At 40.3% G+C, this 25,519-nt stretch overlaps 3 protein-coding genes across 3 annotated transcripts; all 3 read right to left on the reverse strand.

The window, feature by feature from the left end:
* Positions 1-2,126: 2,126 nt before the first annotated feature.
* Positions 2,127-6,124, reverse strand: LOC308163809 (F-box/LRR-repeat protein 6-like; the record flags this gene model as incomplete). Its single annotated transcript, XM_080537999.1, has 9 exons — positions 2,127-2,256; positions 2,686-2,923; positions 3,239-3,470; positions 4,053-4,166; positions 4,543-4,653; positions 4,934-5,065; positions 5,226-5,289; positions 5,465-5,623; positions 5,922-6,124. The coding sequence occupies 9 exons, from the start codon at positions 6,122-6,124 to the stop codon at positions 2,127-2,129; spliced, it is 1,383 nt and encodes a 460-aa protein (XP_080394125.1).
* A 3,685-nt stretch (positions 6,125-9,809) lies between these two features.
* LOC308163810 (F-box/LRR-repeat protein 6-like) lies at positions 9,810-14,436 on the reverse strand (the record flags this gene model as incomplete). The annotated part of the gene is made up of 9 exons (XM_080538000.1): positions 9,810-9,939; positions 10,369-10,606; positions 11,549-11,783; positions 12,366-12,479; positions 12,856-12,960; positions 13,240-13,377; positions 13,538-13,601; positions 13,777-13,935; positions 14,234-14,436. The coding sequence occupies 9 exons, from the start codon at positions 14,434-14,436 to the stop codon at positions 9,810-9,812; spliced, it is 1,386 nt and encodes a 461-aa protein (XP_080394126.1).
* Positions 14,437-18,128: 3,692 nt separating this feature from the next.
* LOC308163811 (F-box/LRR-repeat protein 6-like) lies at positions 18,129-22,135 on the reverse strand (the record flags this gene model as incomplete). The annotated part of the gene is made up of 9 exons (XM_080538001.1): positions 18,129-18,258; positions 18,688-18,925; positions 19,241-19,475; positions 20,058-20,171; positions 20,548-20,661; positions 20,939-21,076; positions 21,237-21,300; positions 21,476-21,634; positions 21,933-22,135. 9 exons carry the CDS (start codon positions 22,133-22,135, stop codon positions 18,129-18,131), a joined length of 1,395 nt encoding a protein of 464 aa, XP_080394127.1.
* Between the last annotated feature and the right edge of the window lie 3,384 nt (positions 22,136-25,519).

The following is a 25,519-nucleotide window of genomic DNA, read 5'->3' on the forward strand; positions in this document are numbered from 1 at the left end:
TTTTTTAGTAATTTACATGATTACAATTTCAGATGATGAGAGCCTTGCTGCGTGCAGATGGACTGCTGGTTCCACGGCGTAGGGTGCGTGAGATGTTGGCTCAGATAAACCCAGCAGCTACTGCTAGGAGATGGAGCAGCACTGTGGCAAGACGGGTGTATCATGTACCATACCCCAACAGCCTGTGGCATATCGATGGGAATATGCGCCTCATAAGGTGAATTCATCATGGTAAAATTGTTGTTTGCCTGCAACTCAAATAATTATTGTGGTAGGCTATTGACAGTGATGACATTTAACACTGCATTGTCATAACACCTTGCAACTATTTGATGCCTTTTTTGTTTTTGTTTCACACTTTAAATATTTACTTGTTTATTAACCACAAGTATTTGTTCTGTCTTTGTATTCACCATTTTAGATGGGGCTTACCGGTTCATGGTGCCATAGATGGACACTCTTGGCTGATCACTTACCTGAGTTGCAACACTGACAACCGTGCCACCACTGTGTTGTCTCAGTTTCTTAAAGCCACATCCCTTTATGGACTACCCTCTAGAGTCAGATCAGATTATGGTGGTGAGAATATACAGGTGGCCTTATTCATGAATCTTGTGCAGGGCATTGAGCGGCGGAGTTTCATTACAGGGGAATCAGTCCATAACCAGAGAATTGAACGTCTTTGGAGGGATGTGTTTTTGCATGTGTTGCAATCCTTTTACAGCATGTTCTACTCCCTTGAGGATTCACAGCTTCTGGATCCCAGTGATGATATCCACAAACTTTCACTTCACATTGTTTTTCTTCCTGAGATTCAAAAAAGCCAAGAGCGCTTTAGGGAGGCCTGGAACAACCATGCTTTGCGTACGGAACACAACCGAACACCAACTCAAATCTGGACAGAAGGAATGCTCTCAAATATGGCAACGGACAGTGCAGCAATCAACAATGTGTTCGGGGAAAATCCCTACACACCACACAATTTGGAGGCAGTTCTGGCGCAGCATGGAATTGACTCTTTACCCACTACTGATGATGATGATCTCCCAGCTGTAATTGTAGAGCAACCTCAAATCAATCTCAGTCAACAGCAACAGGAGTCAATCTGTCGTGCCATTTATCACATATCTGATTTGAAGATAAAGTATCTGACATGCTGTGCAGACATTTCAAATCTTATTGCAACCTGAAACTTTATACCAGTTTTTCAAATGTTAATACGTATGACATGTTTGAAATGTTATGACTAAGTAGTGTTTTTGACTTCATATGTGCACTTCTCTTAAGCTTATCAATGACACATTTTAATATAATAAAAGCATGTTTACTGTTGTACTACTGGGGTAATCCTGTAAGCATGTTGCATGTTGGCAAAAGACAACTTGAAATAAGTAAATGCTATATTTCAGCAGTGGACGTATGAGCTGTACAGTCATTTGGTAAGTCTATTGTAATCGTTAAAACCTCTCAGTGAGCAAGTCTGAAATCATAGTTGGTATAATTGTAATATAACAGTTTATTAACAGTTGACATTCAATTCAATTCAATCCAGTGAACCACTCTACTGGTTTAGCATTTGCACAACATGCAGTCAACGGACCTCAATGCAAGTTAAACAGGCCATCCTTAGGCTGCAAAAACAAACAAAAAATTGAATTGGATTTGTGGACAAGATGGAAATCCCAGTGGAGGCACTGATGAAGCTCCAGAGGTGAACTCCAGCACCTTCTCGAGGGTGATTGGACTGCATTCTCCTTCTGTAACACAAGAAATTATTATATTACAACACAATATAAACAAGTTTAAGGAAGCTTTTTTTTACCCATTGTAAGGTTCTATCTCCGTTTAGAATGATAAGGTTCTATCTCCGTTTAAAAAAAATAAGCTTTTTAATGACTGCATGAAAACCATGTTCATAACATCATTTAATAGTCCTAAACCAGAGAACCAAGGCTTATACATCGCTGCATCAAACCAAACCAGTTCTGGTAGTATTAACTGTATGAACTAGTATTAACTGGTAGTATTAACTGTATTAACTGGTAGTATTAAATGTATTAACTAGTATTAACTGGTAGTATTAACTGTATTAACTAGTATTAACTGGTAGTATTAACTGTATTAACTTATTCCAGTTTGGCCAGCAGCTGGTGGATATCCTCTTGGCCATGATGCACTCCTTTGAGTCCCCTGGGAACGTTGCGACAGGAGGACAGGCTCAAGTAGTTTAGAGCTGTAGACTGGCCGATGATTAACCTGCAAAACACAGAAAACATACGATTTTCTGATTTGAGTGGTTGCTGTAGAGGGCAATAGGGGTAGGTAGTGAATAGTGAATTGGACTGGTGATCAGAAGGTCATGAGTTCAAATCACTAGTGTGCCCTTGTGTAAGGCACTTAGTCCTACATTACTCCAGGGAGACTGTCCATGTAATATGTAATTGTAAATCGCTTTGGATAAAAGTGTCTGCTAAATGGTTAGTGTAAAACATTTAAATAATTAAGGGCAGGTCACAAGTGTTGCGATTCAAAGTAGTAGTCGTTTTTTTGTCTTGTTATGATAAACCAAATCAGGAGACATATCCAACACAATATCTTAAGTTAAAAGTATTGGATTCATTAGTAGTTTTCCCCAATAATGAGCTTTCAGTTGAATGGTGGAGGTTGGAATCAGATGTGGTCTACCTGAGGGCAGATGTTGTGACCTTGGTCCCCTTGAGGTTTAGCGACCGTATGGAGCCGGCACCTGTTCCCTGCGCCAGGTTGGCCATGGCCCTCTCCAAGTCCCCCTCAGGGGTGAGATGGTTTGAGAAGTCCAGCTCCTGCAAGGTACTGCTCCATTTCTGGGTCAGCAGATGGAGTCCCATCCAGGATGCAGACGCCTTTATGTCGAGGTGCAGGCCCCAGAACAGACACTCAAGCTCTGATGAAAACAACACAGAGAACAGCAAGTGAGTTTAGAATATATAATCTGTGTTGTCACTGGTACTTCCTGGTAAGTAACCAATGAGGTAGCAAGAGAGACGAAGTCATATCATGCATTTGATTTAGGGTTAAAGGTCACATGTTGTATCAACAATGGTCTGGATGAACATGCCTGTGGTGTTGTGGACTTATAAAGCAGCATAACAAGCATGTACACATTCAACTGAACATCTCTGCTATTCTATTCATATCGCTGTGTACAGAGCCACCCAGTGAGGGTATGGCCCCTATAGAACACAACATAGAACAATACCTTCACAAGGGAGACCAGTAAGGAAAGCTGATGTAACACACGAGCAGCCTCTCAGGTCCAGCACACGCAGCTTGGGGGAGTCGTAGAGAATGTCCTCTAGGGCCAGGTTGGTCATGTAGGACACATAAGAGGTGGTGACCAAACACAGCTCCTCCAGCAAGGGGAAACCGATGTCGGCGCCAGTCCTGTGAGGCTTTATGGGAATTGGTACGACATCCAGCATCCGAAAGGTCTGGAACAAACAAGAACAGATAAGTAAAGCTCAGGTGGTGTGTTACATTTTACATTTGAACATTTAGCAGACGCTTTTATCCAAAGCGACCTGAAGCAGGCTTCATCCAACCTCATTAATTAAATGCTGTTCTATTCTATTCTCAAAGGGCTTATATTTCAGTCCCTTAGCAACTATAGAACCCAAAAGGTTCTACTGTCCTTGTCGGAGAACCTCATGTGTGTCAGTTGTCTTTCACGCTGTACACTACCAGCCACCCTTGGTAAAAGCCCAGATATAAAACCATGGTGTGTTGTTCTGTTTTAAGCCATAGAAACTGAATAGAAATGAAAATGTTAACCCTAAAATTGGACAATAAAGCTTTTGAACTTGAACGTGATCAATACAATGAATGTATGTTTAAGAGCCTTTATGCCTGTGCATCCTGCTTTCAATTACTTGATCTGTTACTCTCCAAATTAACATTTAACAACAGTGGATGTTTTAGTACCAAAATATACTACTAAAAAATTATTGGTATGTCATGGTAACAAACAGAAAAATCCCTGTCTCTGTCTGGTGGGTCAATCCTAAGTACAATACCTGCAGTTTAGGACAGCCATTTTGTAGAGCTTGGACACGGATGGGAAGCTCGCAGTATCCTTTGTCCAGGTTTGAGTTGATATCCAGCAGTTGTAACTCAGGGCAGCATCCTCTCTATAGAGTTATCAAGTTCATTGGGTAATTAGCTAATGCAATACATGTATTGTAAAATCAGTGTTGGGGAAGCTATTCTGAAAATATATTTAACTAGATTACCAATTACTTAACAAGGAAAGAAGTTGAACTATACTAAAACTACCCGTGAGAGAAATATAGTCTGAATTATACTAAAGCTACTTGGAAAAAAGTAGTTTACTACATGGAAACTACTTTATCCAACAAATGACAGTCGGTTACTGAAAGATGACCATCACATGTAGAGTTCAAAGTCAACGAGGGAAATGATGATTCAATGATAGTGGGTAGAGACTGAAATCATCATCATCATTCAGGTCTCCTGAATTAGGAATTCATAGAAGGGTAAACTCACAGAGATGGCAGCGAAGAGAAGTCTGCCATTTCTGCACCCGATGGTAAACAGAATTTGTCGAATCTGACTGCCATGGGATCTCAAGTAGGTGAGAAGGCCTTCAACCTGCAACTGTAGCAACAATAGAAAACGATCAAAGATCTATCTATCCACTATAACACAAAGCATTTCTCTAGTCCTATTACAACGAATGTCTGTGAAATTCAGAGTAGCCAAAAACACCAACACGTAGTGAACATTTATGATTCGTCAAGACTAAAAATCACTCCACCGTCAGGTAAAGTATCAGACTGTTAAATATTTTGACAACAGCGTGTGCGTTTGGCTGTGTGTGTGTGTCTGTCTGTGTGTGTCATCCATTACATGTTTGTGAACACACTCCTTGGTCTACCTCTGAGTACTGCACGTTGATGCTATCCAGAGAGCGACAGTTGTTTGCAAGGCTCTGGAAGGCCTTCCCCGTTACACCAGTACAAAAGCACAGCTTGAGTGAGCGTAGGTGAGGGCAGGACCGGGACACAACCTATTTGGAAACATTTTAACATTTGACATAACATAAAGGTTGATAAAAACAATGGCTTGCAAGTGCCTTGATCCAATTGAAATGTAGAACAAGTATCGCACAACGAACATATTTTGTTAATGGAGGCACGAAATAGCAAAACAACATTATGTAGCCTTACCTCTACAACATAGTCAACTTGGTTTTTCCAGTGATTAAGGGAAAACTCTCTGAGTTGAGAGAACCTGAAAAACAGACAGACATGTATAATAACACTGTACACACTTAGAGGTGTTGTCAAGGTGAAAAGTTGTAGGCGCATGCGATATCCATCCATAAGGTTACCCAACATGTCCCAGTTGAAGTTACCAGAATTCATATGTACCAGGATGGAATCATACCAAACAATAAGCCACTGACCTGTTCTGCGCGAGCCAGCTGATGGTGTTCCTGATCTTCAGTTCTGTTTCAGGTAACTGGGTCTTGCCTGGTTCTAACCAGCAGTGGCCAACAGAAACATTCCGCCAGAGAGTTGGACTGGCTGCTGCAGCGTTCCATAGATGGCATACTCTGGCCGCCCTGCATCGGCGGGATAGAAAGCAAAATATCATCCTCTATCACCAGAGATTTGAAATGCCTATTTATTGATTTAGTGGTATATGCCTTGTGTATGTGTTGTGTTTGACTTACTGATGTCCATATATTGGTGGATTAGGCTGCATCTATTTACTTCATCATATTTTAATAGTTATTTTATGTTCAAATAAACTAAAAGGACAAAGAAACATATTTTAAATTGATAACTTGGAAGTAACTATGATCTATGTGCATTACATGAGTTTAATGACACTGAGATGAGCACCAAAAAATGCATTACCTGCACAAAAATGGTACAGCACCGTCTTTCTGAACCACCAACTTAAATATATGAACTAACACCTCCACAGGTAAGCTTTGACCCCATCTGTCCAACCCCTCCTCTGAAAGGTGCTTGACCAGTGGCTTCTTCTGTGTTGGATTCCTCTTGACTACCATCTTCCTCTTAGCCTGAGAAGACGCAGCACCGTCCCCTGACTCCATCTTCAATAGGTCTCCAATGGTCACCTAGCCCACAAAAGCACTGGACACAAATCCCGACTTATCCACGTCTGTAACACAAAGAAATGAAAACAGTAATCACTGGAGCCCACAAATTAGTACTTCGAGGCCACGAATTAAGTAGCCTATTTTGAGGCAACAAATGACTAGCCTATTTCGTGGACACGAAATTTAGAATGAGATCCGTAGTATTCTAAAATACCACTCAGAACTACCGTTAATTGTCTCGTTAGGAGGACGAGACTAGAATAATAGGCAAGCATTAACATAAGTAGTTACCTTGTTAACTACAGTAGCTTATAACTGTTCATAACTCATCATTATAACACAACTAGCTAGCTAAGCTAGGTCGCTAGCCTTCTCTTCCGTGTTCAGGCGGGAATATGCGACACGAACGGAGCTGGCTTTCTGACTAAAACTATCTCTGGATGAATCTCATGAACAGCTATCTACTTACCACAGTTCGGTTAACTCTTCTATGATCTGTTATATAGATTAACTCTATATAATACTTACTTTAAAAGACAACAGACAACAGAAGATGACTTTGAGCAGATGATGTCAAGTTTGAAGGGTATACCGCCTGTCCACTAGGTGGCAGAAGTTCACCTCACAGTCCGTCGAGAAGTAATGGATGCGATTTAGCCAATCAGCGTGTGTTTGGAGTCACGTGTCAAGTGTCAAGTGTCAAGTGTTTGAGGAAAATAATTAATAATTATTATTATATATAATATAATATAATATTATATTATATTATATAAATATATATAATAATATAATATTATTATTATAATTATAATATTGAGGAAAGCAGTACGAACAGTGCCGTGGGCTGAGCTCGGAGGATATTCTCAAGGCCATCCTCAATATGAAAACAGAATTCTCCGGTAAACTTGAAAAAGTTCTGTCTGTAATGGACAATATCAGCAGAGAAGTCAAAGAATAATTAATTAATTAACCGCAAAGCAAGGACTCCTTGCCCCAAAGACGGAGGATTAAATTGATCTCCCCCGTGATTCTCTGCCTGGAACCACACATCTTTGCCTACTCAACTAGCTTATTTCCTGTCAGAGACCCAGCCTTTGCTTTACAATGAATCATGAAAACAAACAGATCTTGTTAGCGAACTCAGACCGTTTCTCATGAGTTGTCTTGGCGACAGACTGACGCAACAGTGGTTTTCAGTGAAATGTCATTTGTGATAAATACTTTAAATGAATATTAAAATATTCTCTCCTTTGTTTCAGGACGACGAGGGTGTCCAGCCATCAATATAACCAGGGACCAAATAGATTTTCTTATGAAGCAAGGCAACACAGTTAAGCAAATGGCAAACATTCTGGGATGCTCCTCATCATTTCTCTACAAGAGGTCGAAGTTGCTTGGTATACCAGTGAGGAGTAGATTTTCAGTGACAGGTGATGAAGAACTTGAACGTCATGTAAGACGACTTCATGGCCTGTATCCAAACTCTGGATATGAGGTAATTAATGGGTTACTACTGTATTCTAGAGTTTTATTGCTGCAAAACATTTAATTCTATTTTTTTAGTAATTTACATGATTACAATTTCAGATGATGAGAGCCTTGCTGCGTGCAGATGGACTGCTGGTTCCACGGCGTAGGGTGCGTGAGATGTTGGCTCAGATAAACCCAGCAGCTACTGCTAGGAGATGGAGCAGCACTGTGGCAAGACGGGTGTATCATGTACCATACCCCAACAGCCTGTGGCATATCGATGGGAATATGCGCCTCATAAGGTGAATTCATCATGGTAAAATTGTTGTTTGCCTGCAACTCAAATAATTATTGTGGTAGGCTATTGACAGTGATGACATTTAACACTGCATTGTCATAACACCTTGCAACTATTTGATGCCTTTTTTGTTTTTGTTTCACACTTTAAATATTTACTTGTTTATTAACCACAAGTATTTGTTCTGTCTTTGTATTCACCATTTTAGATGGGGCTTACCGGTTCATGGTGCCATAGATGGACACTCTCGGCTGATCACTTACCTGAGTTGCAACACTGACAACCGTGCCACCACTGTGTTGTCTCAGTTTCTTAAAGCCACATCCCTTTATGGACTACCCTCTAGAGTCAGATCAGATTATGGTGGTGAGAATATACAGGTGGCCTTATTCATGAATCTTGTGCAGGGCATTGAGCGGCGGAGTTTCATTACAGGGGAATCAGTCCATAACCAGAGAATTGAACGTCTTTGGAGGGATGTGTTTTTGCATGTGTTGCAATCCTTTTACAGCATGTTCTACTCCCTTGAGGATTCACAGCTTCTGGATCCCAGTGATGATATCCACAAACTTTCACTTCACATTGTTTTTCTTCCTGAGATTCAAAAAAGCCAAGAGCGCTTTAGGGAGGCCTGGAACAACCATGCTTTGCGTACGGAACACAACCGAACACCAACTCAAATCTGGACAGAAGGAATGCTCTCAAATATGGCAACGGACAGTGCAGCAATCAACAATGTGTTCGGGGAAAATCCCTACACACCACACAATTTGGAGGCAGTTCTGGCGCAGCATGGAATTGACTCTTTACCCACTACTGATGATGATGATCTCCCAGCTGTAATTGTAGAGCAACCTCAAATCAATCTCAGTCAACAGAAACAGGAGTCAATCTGTCGTGCCATTGATCACATCTGATTTGAAGATAAAGTATCTGACATGCTGTGCAGACATTTCAAATCTTATTGCAACCTGAAACTTTATACCAGTTTTTCAAATGTTAATGCGTATGACATGTTTGAAATGTTATGACTAAGTAGTGTTTTTGACTTCATATGTGCACTTCTCTTAAGCTTATCAATGACACATTTTAATATAATAAAAGCATGTTTACTGTTGTACTACTGGGGTAATCCAGTAAGCATGTTGCATGTTGGCAAAAGACAACTTGAAATAAGTAAATGCTATATTTCAGCAGTGGACGTATGAGCTGTACAGTCATTTGGTAAGTCTATTGTAATCGTTAAAACCTCTCAGTGAGCAAGTCTGAAATCATAGTTGGTATAATTGTAATATAACAGTTTATTAACAGTTGACATTCAATTCAATTCAATCCAGTGAACCACTCTACTGGTTTAGCATTTGCACAACATGCAGTCAACGGACCTCAATGCAAGTTAAACAGGCCATCCTTAGGCTGCAAAAACAAACAAAAAATTGAATTGGATTTGTGGACAAGATGGAAATCCCAGTGGAGGCACTGATGAAGCTCCAGAGGTGAACTCCAGCACCTTCTCGAGGGTGATTGGACTGCATTCTCCTTCTGTAACACAAGAAATTATTATATTACAACACAATATAAACAAGTTTAAGGAAGCTTTTTTTTACCCATTGTAAGGTTCTATCTCCGTTTAGAATGATAAGGTTCTATCTCCGTTTAAAAAAAATAAGCTTTTTAATGACTGCATGAAAACCATGTTCATAACATCATTTAATAGTCCTAAACCAGAGAACCAAGGCTTATACATCGCTGCATCAAACCAAACCAGTTCTGGTAGTATTAACTGTATGAACTAGTATTAACTGGTAGTATTAACTGTATTAACTGGTAGTATTAAATGTATTAACTAGTATTAACTGGTAGTATTAACTGTATTAACTAGTATTAACTGGTAGTATTAACTGTATTAACTTATTCCAGTTTGGCCAGCAGCTGGTGGATATCCTCTTGGCCATGATGCACTCCTTTGAGTCCCCTGGGAACGTTGCGACAGCAGGACAGGCTCAAGTAGTTTAGAGCTGTAGACTGGCCGATGATTAACCTGCAAAACACAGAAAACATACGATTTTCTGATTTGAGTGGTTGCTGTAGAGGGCAATAGGGGTAGGTAGTGAATAGTGAATTGGACTGGTGATCAGAAGGTCATGAGTTCAAATCACTAGTGTGCCCTTGTGTAAGGCACTTAGTCCTACATTACTCCAGGGAGACTGTCCATGTAATATGTAATTGTAAATCGCTTTGGATAAAAGTGTCTGCTAAATGGTTAGTGTAAAACATTTAAATAATTAAGGGCAGGTCACAAGTGTTGCGATTCAAAGTAGTAGTCGTTTTTTTGTCTTGTTATGATAAACCAAATCAGGAGACATATCCAACACAATATCTTAAGTTAAAAGTATTGGATTCATTAGTAGTTTTCCCCAATAATGAGCTTTCAGTTGAATGGTGGAGGTTGGAATCAGATGTGGTCTACCTGAGGGCAGATGTTGTGACCTTGGTCCCCTTGAGGTTTAGCGACCGTATGGAGCCGGCACCTGTTCCCTGCGCCAGGTTGGCCATGGCCCTCTCCAAGTCCCCCTCAGGGGTGAGATGGTTTGAGAAGTCCAGCTCCTGCAAGGTACTGCTCCATTTCTGGGTCAGCAGATGGAGTCCCATCCAGGATGCAGACGCCTTTATGTCGAGGTGCAGGCCCCAGAACAGACACTCAAGCTCTGATGAAAACAACACAGAGAACAGCAAGTGAGTTTAGAATATATAATCTGTGTTGTCACTGGTACTTCCTGGTAAGTAACCAATGAGGTAGCAAGAGAGACGAAGTCATATCATGCATTTGATTTAGGGTTAAAGGTCACATGTTGTATCAACAATGGTCTGGATGAACATGCCTGTGGTGTTGTGGACTTATAAAGCAGCATAACACACAATAATCTGGAAGCTATTTTTGAAATTAACATCCCCTTCAAATGTGACACCTTATACCTGGGAAACATCTCATTCGAAAATTGGGACAATAACGACAGAAAATTGATATTGATACTTCTGGTAGCAAGTAAAAAGGCTATCACAAGAAAATGGTTAAAGCCAGACGTACCCACAGTGGATGAATGGATAGATATAATTCATGATATATATGTAATGGAAAAGATGTCATACTCCCTTAGAATTCAGGTAGAAAAATTCTATCGGATCTGGACGAAATGGACTGGATATGTTAAACCTGTAAGGTCAGATTTCTGTTGAATTGTTAAAAGAACATGAGAGGGTGATGTAATTGTGTTTATTTTCTTGAATCATTTCCTATTCTAATCTATCATATGTAAGATGAAAGCTCCCAAAGTTCATTCGCTATTGTTTTTCTTTTTTCTTTGTTTGTTTTTGTTTTCGTTTTGTCTTGTCTTTACTTTACTTAATATAAAAAAGGAAAAAAAGACTTTGGTCATAGGAACTGAGTTGATTGTGATATGTTGAATGTAATGACGATTGTTGTAACCAATGACCATTGACAATAAAAAGAAAATTTCAAAAAAAAAAAAAAGCAGCATAACAAGCATGTACACATTCAACTGAACATCTCTGCTATTCTATTCATATCGCTGTGTACAGAGCCACCCAGTGAGGGTATGGCCCCTATAGAACACAACATAGAACAATACCTTCACAAGGGAGACAAGTAAGGCCAGCTGATGTAACCCACGAGCAGCCTCTCAGGTCCAGCACACGCAGCTTGGGGGAGTCGTAGAGAATGTCCTCTAGGGCCTGGTCGGTCATGTAGGACACATAAGAGGTGGTGACCAAACACAGCTCCTCCAGCAAGGGGAAACCGATGTCGGCGCCAGTCCTGTTACGCGTCACTATGGGAATTGGTACGACATCCAGCATCCGAAAGGTCTGGAACAAACAAGAACAGATAAGTAAAGCTCAGGTGGTGTGTTACATTTTACATTTGAACATTTAGCAGACGCTTTTATCCAAAGCGACCTGAAGCAGGCTTCATCCAACCTCATTAATTAAATGCTGTTCTATTCTATTCTCAAAGGGCTTATATTTCAGTCCCTTAGCAACTATAGAACCCAAAAGGTTCTACTGTCCTTGTCGGAGAACCTCATGTGTGTCGGTTGTCTTTCACGCTGTACACTACCAGCCACCCTTGGTAAAAGCCCAGATATAAAACCATGGTGTGTTGTTCTGTTTTAAGCCATAGAAACTGAATAGAAATGAAAATGTTAACCCTAAAATTGGACAATAAAGCTTTTGAACTTGAACGTGATCAATACAATGAATGTATGTTTAAAAGCCTTTATGCCTGTGCATCCTGCTTTCAATTACTTGATCTGTTACTCTCCAAATTAACATTTAACAACAGTGGATGTTTTAGTACCAAAATCTACTACTAAAAAATGATTGGTATGTCATGGTAACAAACAGAAAAATCCCTGTCTCTGTCTGGTGGGTCAATCCTAAGTACAATACCTGCAGTTTAGGACAGCCATTTTGTAGAGCTTGGACACGGATGGGAAGCTCGTAGTATCCTTTGTCCAGGTTTGAGTTGATATCCAGCAGTTGTAACTCAGGGCAGCATCCTCTCTATAGAGTTATCAAGTTCATTGGGTAATTAGCTAATGCAATACATGTATTGTAAAATCAGTGTTGGGGAAGCTATTCTGAAAATATATTTAACTAGATTACCAATTACTTAACAAGGAAAGAAGTTGAACTATACTAAAACTACCCGTGAGAGAAATATAGTCTGAATTATACTAAAGCTACTTGGAAAAAAGTAGTTTACTACATGGAAACTACTTTATCCAACAAATGACAGTCGGTTACTGAAAGATGACCATCACATGTAGAGTTCAAAGTCAACGAGGGAAATGATGATTCAATGATAGTGGGTAGAGACTGAAATCATCATCATCATTCAGGTCTCCTGAATTAGGAATTCATAGAAGGGTAAACTCACAGAGATGGCAGCGAAGAGAAGTCTGCAATTACTGCACCCGATGGTAAACAGAATTTGTCTAATCTGACTGCCATGGGATCCCAAGTAGGTGACAAGGCCTTCAACCTGCACCCGTAGCAACAATAGAAAACGATCAAAGATCTATCTATCCACTATAACACAAAGCATTTCTCTAGTCCTATTACAAGGAATGTCTGTGAAATTCAGAGTAGCCAAAAACACCAACACGTAGTGAACATTATGATTCGTCAAGACTAAAAATCACTCCACCGTCAGGTAAAGTATCAGACTGTTAAATATTTTGACAACAGCGTGTGCGTTTGGCTGTGTGTGTGTGTCTGTCTGTGTGTGTCATCCATTACATGTTTGTGAACACACTCCTTGGTCTACCTCTGAGTTCTGCACGTTGATGCTATCCAGAGAGCGACAGTTGTCTGCAAGGCTCTGGAAGGCCTTCCCCGTTACACCAGTACAAAAGCACAGCTTGAGTGAGCGTAGGTGAGGGCAGGACCGGGACACAACCTATTTGGAAACATTTTAACATTTGACATAACATAAAGGTTGATAAAAACAATGGCTTGCAAGTGCCTTGATCCAATTGAAATGTAGAACAAGTATCGCACAACGAACATATTTTGTTAATGGAGGCACGAAATAGCAAAACGACATTATGTAGCCTTACCTCTACAACATAGTCAACTTGGTTTTCCCAGTGATTAAGGGAAAACTCTCTGAGTTGAGAGAACCTGAAAAACAGACAGACATGTATAATAACACTGTACACACTTAGAGGTGTTGTCAAGGTGAAAAGTTGTAGGAGCATGCGATATCCATCCATAAGGTTACCCAACATGTCCCAGTTGAAGTTACCAGAATTCATATGTACCAGGATGGAATCATACCAAACAATAGGCCACTGACCTGTTCTGCGCGAGCCAGCTGATGGTGTTCCTGATCTTCAGTTCTGTTTCAGGTAACTGGGTCTTGCCTGGTTCTAACCAGCAGTGGCCAACAGAAACATTCCGCCAGAGAGCTGGACTGGCTGCTGCAGCGTTCCATAGATGGCATACTCTGGCCGCCCTGCATCGGCGGGATAGAAAGCAAAATATCATCCTCTATCACCAGAGATTTGAAATGCCTATTTATTGATTTAGTGGTATATGCCTTGTGTATGTGTTGTGTTTGACTTACTGATGTCCATATATTGGTGGATTAGGCTGCATCTATTTACTTCATCATATTTTAATAGTTATTTTATGTTCAAATAAACTAAAAGGACAAAGAAACATATTTTAAATTGATAACTTGGAAGTAACTATGATCTATGTGCATTACATGAGTTTAATGACACTGAGATGAGCACCAAAAAATGCATTACCTGCACAAAAATGGTACAGCACCGTCTTTCTGAACCACCAACTTAAATATATGAACTAACACATCCACAGGTAAGCTTTGACCCCATCTGTCCAACCCCTCCTCTGAAAGGTGCTTGACCAGTGGCTTCTTCTGTGTTGGATTCCTCTTGACTACCATCTTCCTCTTAGCCTGAGAAGATGCAGCACCGTCCCCTGACTCCATCTTCAATAGGTCTCCAATGGTCACCTAGCCCACAAAAGCACTGGACACAAATCCCGACTTATCCACGTCTGTAACACAAAGAAATGAAAACAGTAATCACTGGAGCCCACAAATTAGTACTTCGAGGCCACGAATTAAGTAGCCTATTTTGAGGCAACAAATGACTAGCCTATTTCGTGGACACGAAATTTAGAAAGAGATCCGTAGTATTCTAAAATACCACTCAGAACTACCGTTAATTGTCTCGTTAGGAGGACGAGACTAGAATAATAGGCAAGCATTAACATAAGTAGTTACCTTGTTAACTACAGTAGCTTATAACTGTTCATAACTCATCATTATAACACAACTAGCTAGCTAAGCTAGGTCGCTAGCCTTCTCTTCCGTGTTCAGGCGGGAATATGCGACACGAACGGAGCTGGCTTTCTGACTAAAACTATCTCTGGATGAATCTCATGAACAGCTATCTACTTACCACAGTTCGGTTAACTCTTCTATGATCTGTTATATAGATTAACTCTATATAATACTTACTTTAAAAGACAACAGACAACGGAAGATGACGTTGAGCAGATGATATGATGTCAAGTTTGAAGGGTATACCGCCTGTCCACTAGGTGGCAGAAGTTCACCTCACAGTCCGTCGAGAAGTAATGGATGCGATTTAGCCAATCAGCGTGTGTTTGGAGTCACGTGTCAAGTGTCAAGTGTCAAGTGTTTGAGGAAAATAATTAATAATTATTATTATATATAATATAATATTATATTATATTATATTATATATATATATATAATAATATAATATTATTATTATAATTATAATATTGAGGAAAGCAGTACGAACAGTGCCGTGGGCTGAGCTCGGAGGATATTCTCAAGGCCATCCTCAATATGAAAACAGAATTCTCCGGTAAACTTGAAAAAGTTCTGTCTGTAATGGACAATATCAGCAGAGAAGTCAAAGAATAATTAATTAATTAACCGCAAAGCAAGGACTCCTTGCCCCAAAGACGGAGGATTAAATTGATCTCCCCCGTGATTCTCTGCCTGGAACCACACATCTTTGCCTACTCAACTAGCTTATTTCCTGTCAGAGACCCAGCCTCTGCTTTACAATGAATCATGAAAACAAACAGATCTTGTTAGCGAACTCAGACCGTTTCTCATGAGTTGTCTTGGCGACAGACTGACGCAACAGTGGTTTTCAGTGAAATGTCATTTGTGATAAATACTTTAAATGAATATTAAAATATTCTCTCCTTTGTTTCAGGACGACGAGGGTGTCCAGCCATCAATATAACCAGGGACCAAATAGATTTTCTTATGAAGCAAGGCAACACAGTTAAGCAAATGGCAAACATTCTGGGATGCTCCTCATCATTTCTCTACAAGAGGTCGAAGTTGCTTGGTATACCAGTGAGGAGTAGATTTTCAGTGACAGGTGATGAAGAACTTGAACGTCATGTAAGACGACTTCATGGCCTGTATCCAAACTCTGGATATGAGGTAATTAATGGGTTACTACTGTATTCTAGAGTTTTATTGCTGCAAAACATTTAATTCTATTTTTTTAGTAATTTACATGATTACAATTTCAGATGATGAGAGCCTTGCTGCGTGCAGATGGACTGCTGGTTCCACGGCGTAGGGTGCGTGAGATGTTGGCTCAGATAAACCCAGCAGCTACTGCTAGGAGATGGAGCAGCACTGTGGCAAGACGGGTGTATCATGTACCATACCCCAACAGCCTGTGGCATATCGATGGGAATATGCGCCTCATAAGGTGAATTCATCATGGTAAAATTGTTGTTTGCCTGCAACTCAAATAATTATTGTGGTAGGCTATTGACAGTGATGACATTTAACACTGCATTGTCATAACACCTTGCAACTATTTGATGCCTTTTTTGTTTTTGTTTCACACTTTAAATATTTACTTGTTTATTAACCACAAGTATTTGTTCTGTCTTTGTATTCACCATTTTAGATGGGGCTTACCGGTTCATGGTGCCATAGATGGACACTCTCGGCTGATCACTTACCTGAGTTGCAACACTGACAACCGTGCCACCACTGTGTTGTCTCAGTTTCTTAAAGCCACATCCCTTTATGGACTACCCTCTAGAGTCAGATCAGATTATGGTGGTGAGAATATACAGGTGGCCTTATTCATGAATCTTGTGCAGGGCATTGAGCGGCGGAGTTTCATTACAGGGGAATCAGTCCATAACCAGAGAATTGAACGTCTTTGGAGGGATGTGTTTTTGCATGTGTTGCAATCCTTTTACAGCATGTTCTACTCCCTTGAGGATTCACAGCTTCTGGATCCCAGTGATGATATCCACAAACTTTCACTTCACATTGTTTTTCTTCCTGAGATTCAAAAAAGCCAAGAGCGCTTTAGGGAGGCCTGGAACAACCATGCTTTGCGTACGGAACACAACCGAACACCAACTCAAATCTGGACAGAAGGAATGCTCTCAAATATGGCAACGGACAGTGCAGCAATCAACAATGTGTTCGGGGAAAATCCCTACACACCACACAATTTGGAGGCAGTTCTGGCGCAGCATGGAATTGACTCTTTACCCACTACTGATGATGATGATCTCCCAGCTGTAATTGTAGAGCAACCTCAAATCAATCTCAGTCAACAGAAACAGGAGTCAATCTGTCGTGCCATTGATCACATATCTGATTTGAAGATAAAGTATCTGACATGCTGTGCAGACATTTCAAATCTTATTGCAACCTGAAACTTTATACCAGTTTTTCAAATGTTAATGCGTATGACATGTTTGAAATGTTATGACTAAGTAGTGTTTTTGACTTCATATGTGCACTTCTCTTAAGCTTATCAATGACACATTTTAATATAATAAAAGCATGTTTACTGTTGTACTACTGGGGTAATCCTGTAAGCATGTTGCATGTTGGCAAAAGACAACTTGAAATAAGTAAATGCTATATTTCAGCAGTGGACGTATGAGCTGTACAGTCATTTGGTATGTCTATTGTAATCGTTAAAACCTCTCAGTGAGCAAGTCTGAAATCATAGTTGGTATAATTGTAATATAACAGTTTATTAACAGTTGACATTCAATTCAATTCAATCCAGTGAACCACTCTACTGGTTTAGCATTTGCACAACATGCAGTCAACGGACCTCAATGCAAGTTAAACAGGCCATCCTTAGGCTGCAAAAACAAACAAAAAATTGAATTGGATTTGTGGACAAGATGGAAATCCCAGTGGAGGCACTGATGAAGCTCCAGAGGTGAACTCCAGCACCTTCTCGAGGGTGATTGGACTGCATTCTCCTTCTGTAACACAAGAAATTATTATATTACAACACAATATAAACAAGTTTAAGGAAGCTTTTTTTTACCCATTGTAAGGTTCTATCTCCGTTTAGAATGATAAGGTTCTATCTCCGTTTAAAAAAAATAAGCTTTTTAATGACTGCATGAAAACCATGTTCATAACATCATTTAATAGTCCTAAACCAGAGAACCAAGGCTTATACATCGCTGCATCAAACCAAACCAGTTCTGGTAGTATTAACTGTATGAACTAGTATTAACTGGTAGTATTAACTGTATTAACTGGTAGTATTAAATGTATTAACTAGTATTAACTGGTAGTATTAACTGTATTAACTAGTATTAACTGGTAGTATTAACTGTATTAACTTATTCCAGTTTGGCCAGCAGCTGGTGGATATCCTCTTGGCCATGATGCACTCCTTTGAGTCCCCTGGGAACGTTGCGACAGGAGGACAGGCTCAAGTAGTTTAGAGCTGTAGACTGGCCGATGATTAACCTGCAAAACACAGAAAACATACGATTTTCTGATTTGAGTGGTTGCTGTAGAGGGCAATAGGGGTAGGTAGTGAATAGTGAATTGGACTGGTGATCAGAAGGTCATGAGTTCAAATCACTAGTGTGCCCTTGTGTAAGGCACTTAGTCCTACATTACTCCAGGGAGACTGTCCATGTAATATGTAATTGTAAATCGCTTTGGATAAAAGTGTCTGCTAAATGGTTAGTGTAAAACATTTAAATAATTAAGGGCAGGTCACAAGTGTTGCGATTCAAAGTAGTAGTCGTTTTTTTGTCTTGTTATGATAAACCAAATCAGGAGACATATCCAACACAATATCTTAAGTTAAAAGTATTGGATTCATTAGTAGTTTTCCCCAATAATGAGCTTTCAGTTGAATGGTGGAGGTTGGAATCGGATGTGGTCTACCTGAGGGCAGATGTTGTGACCTTGGTCCCCTTGAGGTTTAGCGACCGTATGGAGCCGGCACCTGTTCCCTGCGCCAGGTTGGCCATGGCCCTCTCCAAGTCCCCCTCAGGGGTGAGATGGTTTGAGAAGTCCAGCTCCTGCAAGGTACTGCTCCATTTCTGGGTCAGCAGATGGAGTCCCATCCAGGATGCAGACGCCTTTATGTCGAGGTGCAGGCCCCAGAACAGACACTCAAGCTCTGATGAAAACAACACAGAGAACAGCAAGTGAGTTTAGAATATATAATCTGTGTTGTCACTGGTACTTCCTGGTAAGTAACCAATGAGGTAGCAAGAGAGACGAAGTCATATCATGCATTTGATTTAGGGTTAAAGGTCACATGTTGTATCAACAATGGTCTGGATGAACATGCCTGTGGTGTTGTGGACTTATAAAGCAGCATAACAAGCATGTACACATTCAACTGAACATCTCTGCTATTCTATTCATATCGCTGTGTACAGAGCCACCCAGTGAGGGTATGGCCCCTATAGAACACAACATAGAACAATACCTTCACAAGGGAGCCAAGTAAGGCCAGCTGATGTAACCCACGAGCAGCCTCTCAGGTTCAGCACACGCAGCTTGGGGGAGTCGTAGAGAATGTCCTTTAGGGCCTGGTCGGTCATGTAGGACACATAAGAGGTGGTGACCAAACACAGCTCCTCCAGCAAGGGGAAACCGATGTCGGCGCCAGTCCTGTTACGCGTCACTCTGGGAATTGGTACGACATCCAGCATCCGAAAGGTCTGGAACAAACAAGAACAGATAAGTAAAGCTCAGGTGGTGTGTTACATTTTACATTTGAACATTTAGCAGACGCTTTTATCCAAAGCGACCTGAAGCAGGCTTCATCCAACCTCATTAATTAAATGCTGTTCTATTCTATTCTCAAAGGGCTTATATTTCAGTCCCTTAGCAACTATAGAACCCAAAAGGTTCTACTGTCCTTGTCGGAGAACCTCATGTGTGTCGGTTGTCTTTCACGCTGTACACTACCAGCCACCCTTGGTAAAAGCCCAGATATAAAACCATGGTGTGTTGTTCTGTTTTAAGCCATAGAAACTGAATAGAAATGAAAATGTTAACCCTAAAATTGGACAATAAAGCTTTTGAACTTGAACGTGATCAATACAATGAATGTATGTTTAAAAGCCTTTATGCCTGTGCATCCTGCTTTCAATTACTTGATCTGTTACTCTCCAAATTAACATTTAACAACAGTGGATGTTTTAGTACCAAAATCTACTACTAAAAAATGATTGGTATGTCATGGTAACAAACAGAAAAATCCCTGTCTCTGTCTGGTGGGTCAATCCTAAGTACAATACCTGCAGTTTAGGACAGCCATTTTGTAGAGCTTGGACACGGATGGGAAGCTCGTAGTATCCTTTGTCCAGGTTTGAGTTGATATCCAGCAGTTGTAACTCAGGGCAGCATCCTCTCTATAGAGTTATCAAGTTCATTGGGTAATTAGCTAATGCAATACATGTATTGTAAAATCAGTGTTGGGGAAGCTATTCTGAAAATATATTTAACTAGATTACCAATTACTTAACAAGGAAAGAAGTTGAACTATACTAAAACTACCCGTGAGAGAAATATAGTCTGAATTATACTAAAGCTACTTGGAAAAAAGTAGTTTACTACATGGAAACTACTTTATCCAACAAATGACAGTCGGTTACTGAAAGATGACCATCACATGTAGAGTTCAAAGTCAACGAGGGAAATGATGATTCAATGATAGTGGGTAGAGACTGAAATCATCATCATCATTCAGGTCTCCTGAATTAGGAATTCATAGAAGGGTAAACTCACAGAGATGGCAGCGAAGAGAAGTCTGCAATTACTGCACCCGATCATCCCGATGGTAAACAGAATTTGTCTAATCTGACTGCCATGGGATCCCAAGTAGGTGACAAGGCCTTCAACCTGCACCCGTAGCAACAATAGAAAACGATCACAGATCTATCTATCCACTATAACACAAAGCATTTCTCTAGTCCTATTACAACGAATGTCTGTGAAATTCAGAGTAGCCAAAAACACCAACACGTAGTGAACATTATGATTCGTCAAGACTAAAAATCACTCCACCGTCAGGTAAAGTATCAGACTGTTAAATATTTTGACAACAGCGTGTGCGTTTGGCTGTGTGTGTGTGTCTGTCTGTGTGTCATCCATTACATGTTTGTGAACACACTCCTTGGTCTACCTCTGAGTTCTGCACGTTGATGCTATCCAGAGAGCGACAGTTGTTTGCAAGGCTCTGGAAGGCCTTCCACGTTACACCAGTACAAAAGCACAGCTTGAGTGAGCGTAGGTGAGGGCAGGACCGGGACACAACCTATTTGGAAACATTTTAACATTTGACATAACATAAAGGTTGATAAAAACAATGGCTTGCAAGTGCCTTGATCCAATTGAAATGTAGAACAAGTATCGCACAACGAACATATTTTGTTAATGGAGGCACGAAATAGCAAAACGACATTATGTAGCCTTACCTCTACAACATAGTCAACTTGGTTTTCCCAGTGATTAAGGGAAAACTCTCTGAGTTGAGAGAACCTGAAAAACAGACAGACATGTATAATAACACTGTACACACTTAGAGGTGTTGTCAAGGTGAAAAGTTGTAGGAGCATGCGATATCCATCCATAAGACAACCCAACATGTCCCAGTTGAAGTTACCAGAATTCATATGTACCAGGATGGAATCATACCAAACAATAGGCCACTGACCTGTTCTGCGCGAGCCAGCTGATGGTGTTCCTGATCTTCAGTTCTGTTTCAGGTAACTGGGTCTTGCCTGGTTCTAACCAGCAGTGGCCAACAGAAACATTCCGCCAGAGAGCTGGAATGTCTGCTGCAGCGTTCCATCGACGGCATACTCTGGCCGCCCTGCATCGGCGGGATAGAAAGCAAAATATCATCCTCTATCACCAGAGATTTGAAATGCCTATTTATTGATTTAGTGGTATATGCCTTGTGTATGTGTTGTGTTTGACTTACTGATGTCCATATATTGGTGGATTAGGCTGCATCTATTTACTTCATCATATTTTAATAGTTATTTTATGTTCAAATAAACTAAAAGGACAAATAAACATATTTTAAATTGATAACTTGGAAGTAACTATGATCTATGTGCATTACATGAGTTTAATGACACTGAGATGAGCACCCAAAAATGCATTACCTGCACAAAAATGGTACAGCACCGTCTTTCTGAACCACCAACTTAAATATAATATCTAACACCTCCACAGGTAAGCTTTGACCCCATCTGTCCAACCCCTCCTCTGAAAGGTGCTTGACCAGTGGCTTCTTCTGTGTTGGATTCCTCTTGACTACCATCTTCCTCTTAGCCTGAGAAGACGCAGCACCGTCCCCTGACTCCATCTTCAATAGGTCTCCAATGGTCACCTAGCCCACAAAAGCACTGGACACAAATCCCGACGTATCCACGTCTGTAACACAAAGAAATGAAAACAGTAATCACTGGAGCCCACAAATTAGTACTTCGAGGCCACGAATTAAGTAGCCTATTTTGAGGCAACAAATGACTAGCCTATTTCGTGGACACGAAATTTAAAAAGAGATCCGTAGTATTCTAAAATACCACTCTGGGTACCGTAGAACTACCGTTAATTGTCTCGTTAGGAGGACGAGACTAGAATAATAGGCAAGCATTAACATAAGTAGTTACCTTGTTAACTACAGTAGCTTATAACTGTTCATAACTCATCATTATAACACAACTAGCTAGCTAAGCTAGGTCGCTAGCCTTCTCTCCCGTGTTCAGGCGGGATGCTACACGCACGGTGCACGCACGATGCTACACGAACGGAGCTGGCTTTCTGACTAAAACTATCTCTGGATGAATCTCATGAACAGCAATCTACTTACCACAGTTCGGTTAACTCTTCTATGATCTGTTATATAGATTAACTCTATATAATACTTACTTTAAAAGACAACAGACAACAGAAGATGACGTTGAGCAGATGTCAAGTTGAAGTTCACCTCACAGGTAATAGAAGTAGATGAAGAAGTAATGGATGCGATTTAGCCAATCAGCGTGTGTTTGGAGTCACGTGTCAAGTGTCAAGTGTCAAGTGTTTGAGGAAAATAATTAATAATTATTATTATATATAATATAATATTATATAATATTATATATAATAATAATATAATATTATTATTATAATTATAATATTGAGGAAAGCAGTACGAACAGTGCCGTGGGCTGAGCTCGGAGGATATTCTCAAGGCCATCCTCAATATGAAAACAGAATTCTCCGGTAAACTTGAAAAAGTTCTGTCTGTAATGGACAATATCAGCAGAGAAGTCAAAGAATAATTAATTAATTAACCGCAAAGCAAGGACTCCTTGCCCCAAAGACGGAGGATTAAATTGATCTCCCCCGTGATTCTCTGCCTGGAACCACACATCTTTGCCTACTCAACTAGCTTATTTCCTGTCAGAGACCCAGCCTCTGCTTTACAATGAATCATGAAAACAAACAGATCTTGTTAGCGAACTCAGACCGTTTCTCATGAGTTGTCTTGGCGACAGACTGACGCAACAGTGGTTTTCAGTGAAATGTCATTTGTGATAAATACTTTAAATGAATATTAAAATATTCTCTCCTTTGTTTCAGGACGACGAGGGTGTCCAGCCATCAATATAACCAGGGACCAAATAGATTTTCTTATGAAGCAAGGCAACACAGTTAAGCAAATGGCAAACATTCTGGGATGCTCCTCATCATTTCTCTACAAGAGGTCGAAGTTGCTTGGTATACCAGTGAGGAGTAGATTTTCAGTGACAGGTGATGAAGAACTTGAACGTCATGTAAGACGACTTCATGGCCTGTATCCAAACTCTGGATATGAGGTAATTAATGGGTTACTACTGTATTCTAGAGTTTTATTGCTGCAAAACATTTAATTCAATGTTGAGAGCCTTGCTGCGTGCAGATGGACTGCTGGTTCCACGGCGTAGGGTGCGTGAGATGTTGGCTCAGATAAACCCAGCAGCTACTGCTAGGAGATGGAGCAGCACTGTGGCAAGACGGGTGTATCATGTACCATACCCCAACAGCCTGTGGCATATCGATGGGAATATGCGCCTCATAAGGTGAATTCATCATGGTAAAATTGTTGTTTGCCTGCAACTCAAATAATTATTGTGCTAGGCTATTGACAGTGATGACATTTAACACTGCATTGTCATAACACCTTGCAACTATTTGATGCCTTTTTTGTTTTTGTTTCACACTTTAAATATTTACTTGTTTATTAACCACAAGTATTTGTTCTGTCTTTGTATTCACCATTTTAGATGGGGCTTACCGGTTCATGGTGCCATAGATGGACACTCTCGGCTGATCACTTACCTGAGTTGCAACACTGACAACCGTGCCACCACTGTGTTGTCTCAGTTTCTTAAAGCCACATCCCTTTATGGACTACCCTCTAGAGTCAGATCAGATTATGGTGGTGAGAATATACAGGTGGCCTTATTCATGAATCTTGTGCAGGGCATTGAGCGGCGGAGTTTCATTACAGGGGAATCAGTCCATAACCAGAGAATTGAACGTCTTTGGAGGGATGTGTTTTTGCATGTGTTGCAATCCTTTTACAGCATGTTCTACTCCCTTGAGGATTCACAGCTTCTGGATCCCAGTGATGATATCCACAAACTTTCACTTCACATTGTTTTTCTTCCTGAGATTCAAAAAAGCCAAGAGCGCTTTAGGGAGGCCTGGAACAACCATGCTTTGCGTACGGAACACAACCGAACACCAACTCAAATCTGGACAGAAGGAATGCTCTCAAATATGGCAACGGACAGTGCAGCAATCAACAATGTGTTCGGGGAAAATCCCTACACACCACACAATTTGGAGGCAGTTCTGGCGCAGCATGGAATTGACTCTTTACCCACTACTGATGATGATGATCTCCCAGCTGTAATTGTAGAGCAACCTCAAATCAATCTCAGTCAACAGAAACAGGAGTCAATCTGTCGTGCCATTGATCACATCTGATTTGAAGATAAAGTATCTGACATGCTGTGCAGACATTTCAAATCTTATTGCAACCTGAAACTTTATACCAGTTTTTCAAATGTTAATGCGTATGACATGTTTGAAATGTTATGACTAAGTAGTGTTTTTGACTTCATATGTGCACTTCTCTTAAGCTTATCAATGACACATTTTAATATAATAAAAGCATGTTTACTGTTGTACTACTGGGGTAATCCAGTAAGCATGTTGCATGTTGGCAAAAGACAACTTGAAATAAGTAAATGCTATATTTCAGCAGTGGACGTATGAGCTGTACAGTCATTTGGTAAGTCTATTGTAATCGTTAAAACCTCTCAGTGAGCAAGTCTGAAATCATAGTTGGTATAATTGTAATATAACAGTTTATTAACAGTTGACATTCAATTCAATTCAATCCAGTGAACCACTCTACTGGTTTAGCATTTGCACAACATGCAGTCAACGGACCTCAATGCAAGTTAAACAGGCCATCCTTAGGCTGCAAAAACAAACAAAAAATTGAATTGGATTTGTGGACAAGATGGAAATCCCAGTGGAGGCACTGATGAAGCTCCAGAGGTGAACTCCAGCACCTTCTCGAGGGTGATTGGACTGCATTCTCCTTCTGTAACACAAGAAATTATTATATTACAACACAATATAAACAAGTTTAAGGAAGCTTTTTTTTTACCCATTGTAAGGTTCTATCTCCGTTTAGAATGATAAGGTT

Source organism: Nansenia antarctica, assembly GCF_963989245.1.
Source record: "Nansenia antarctica genome assembly, chromosome: 8".
Classification (NCBI taxonomy): domain Eukaryota; kingdom Metazoa; phylum Chordata; class Actinopteri; order Argentiniformes; family Microstomatidae; genus Nansenia; species Nansenia antarctica.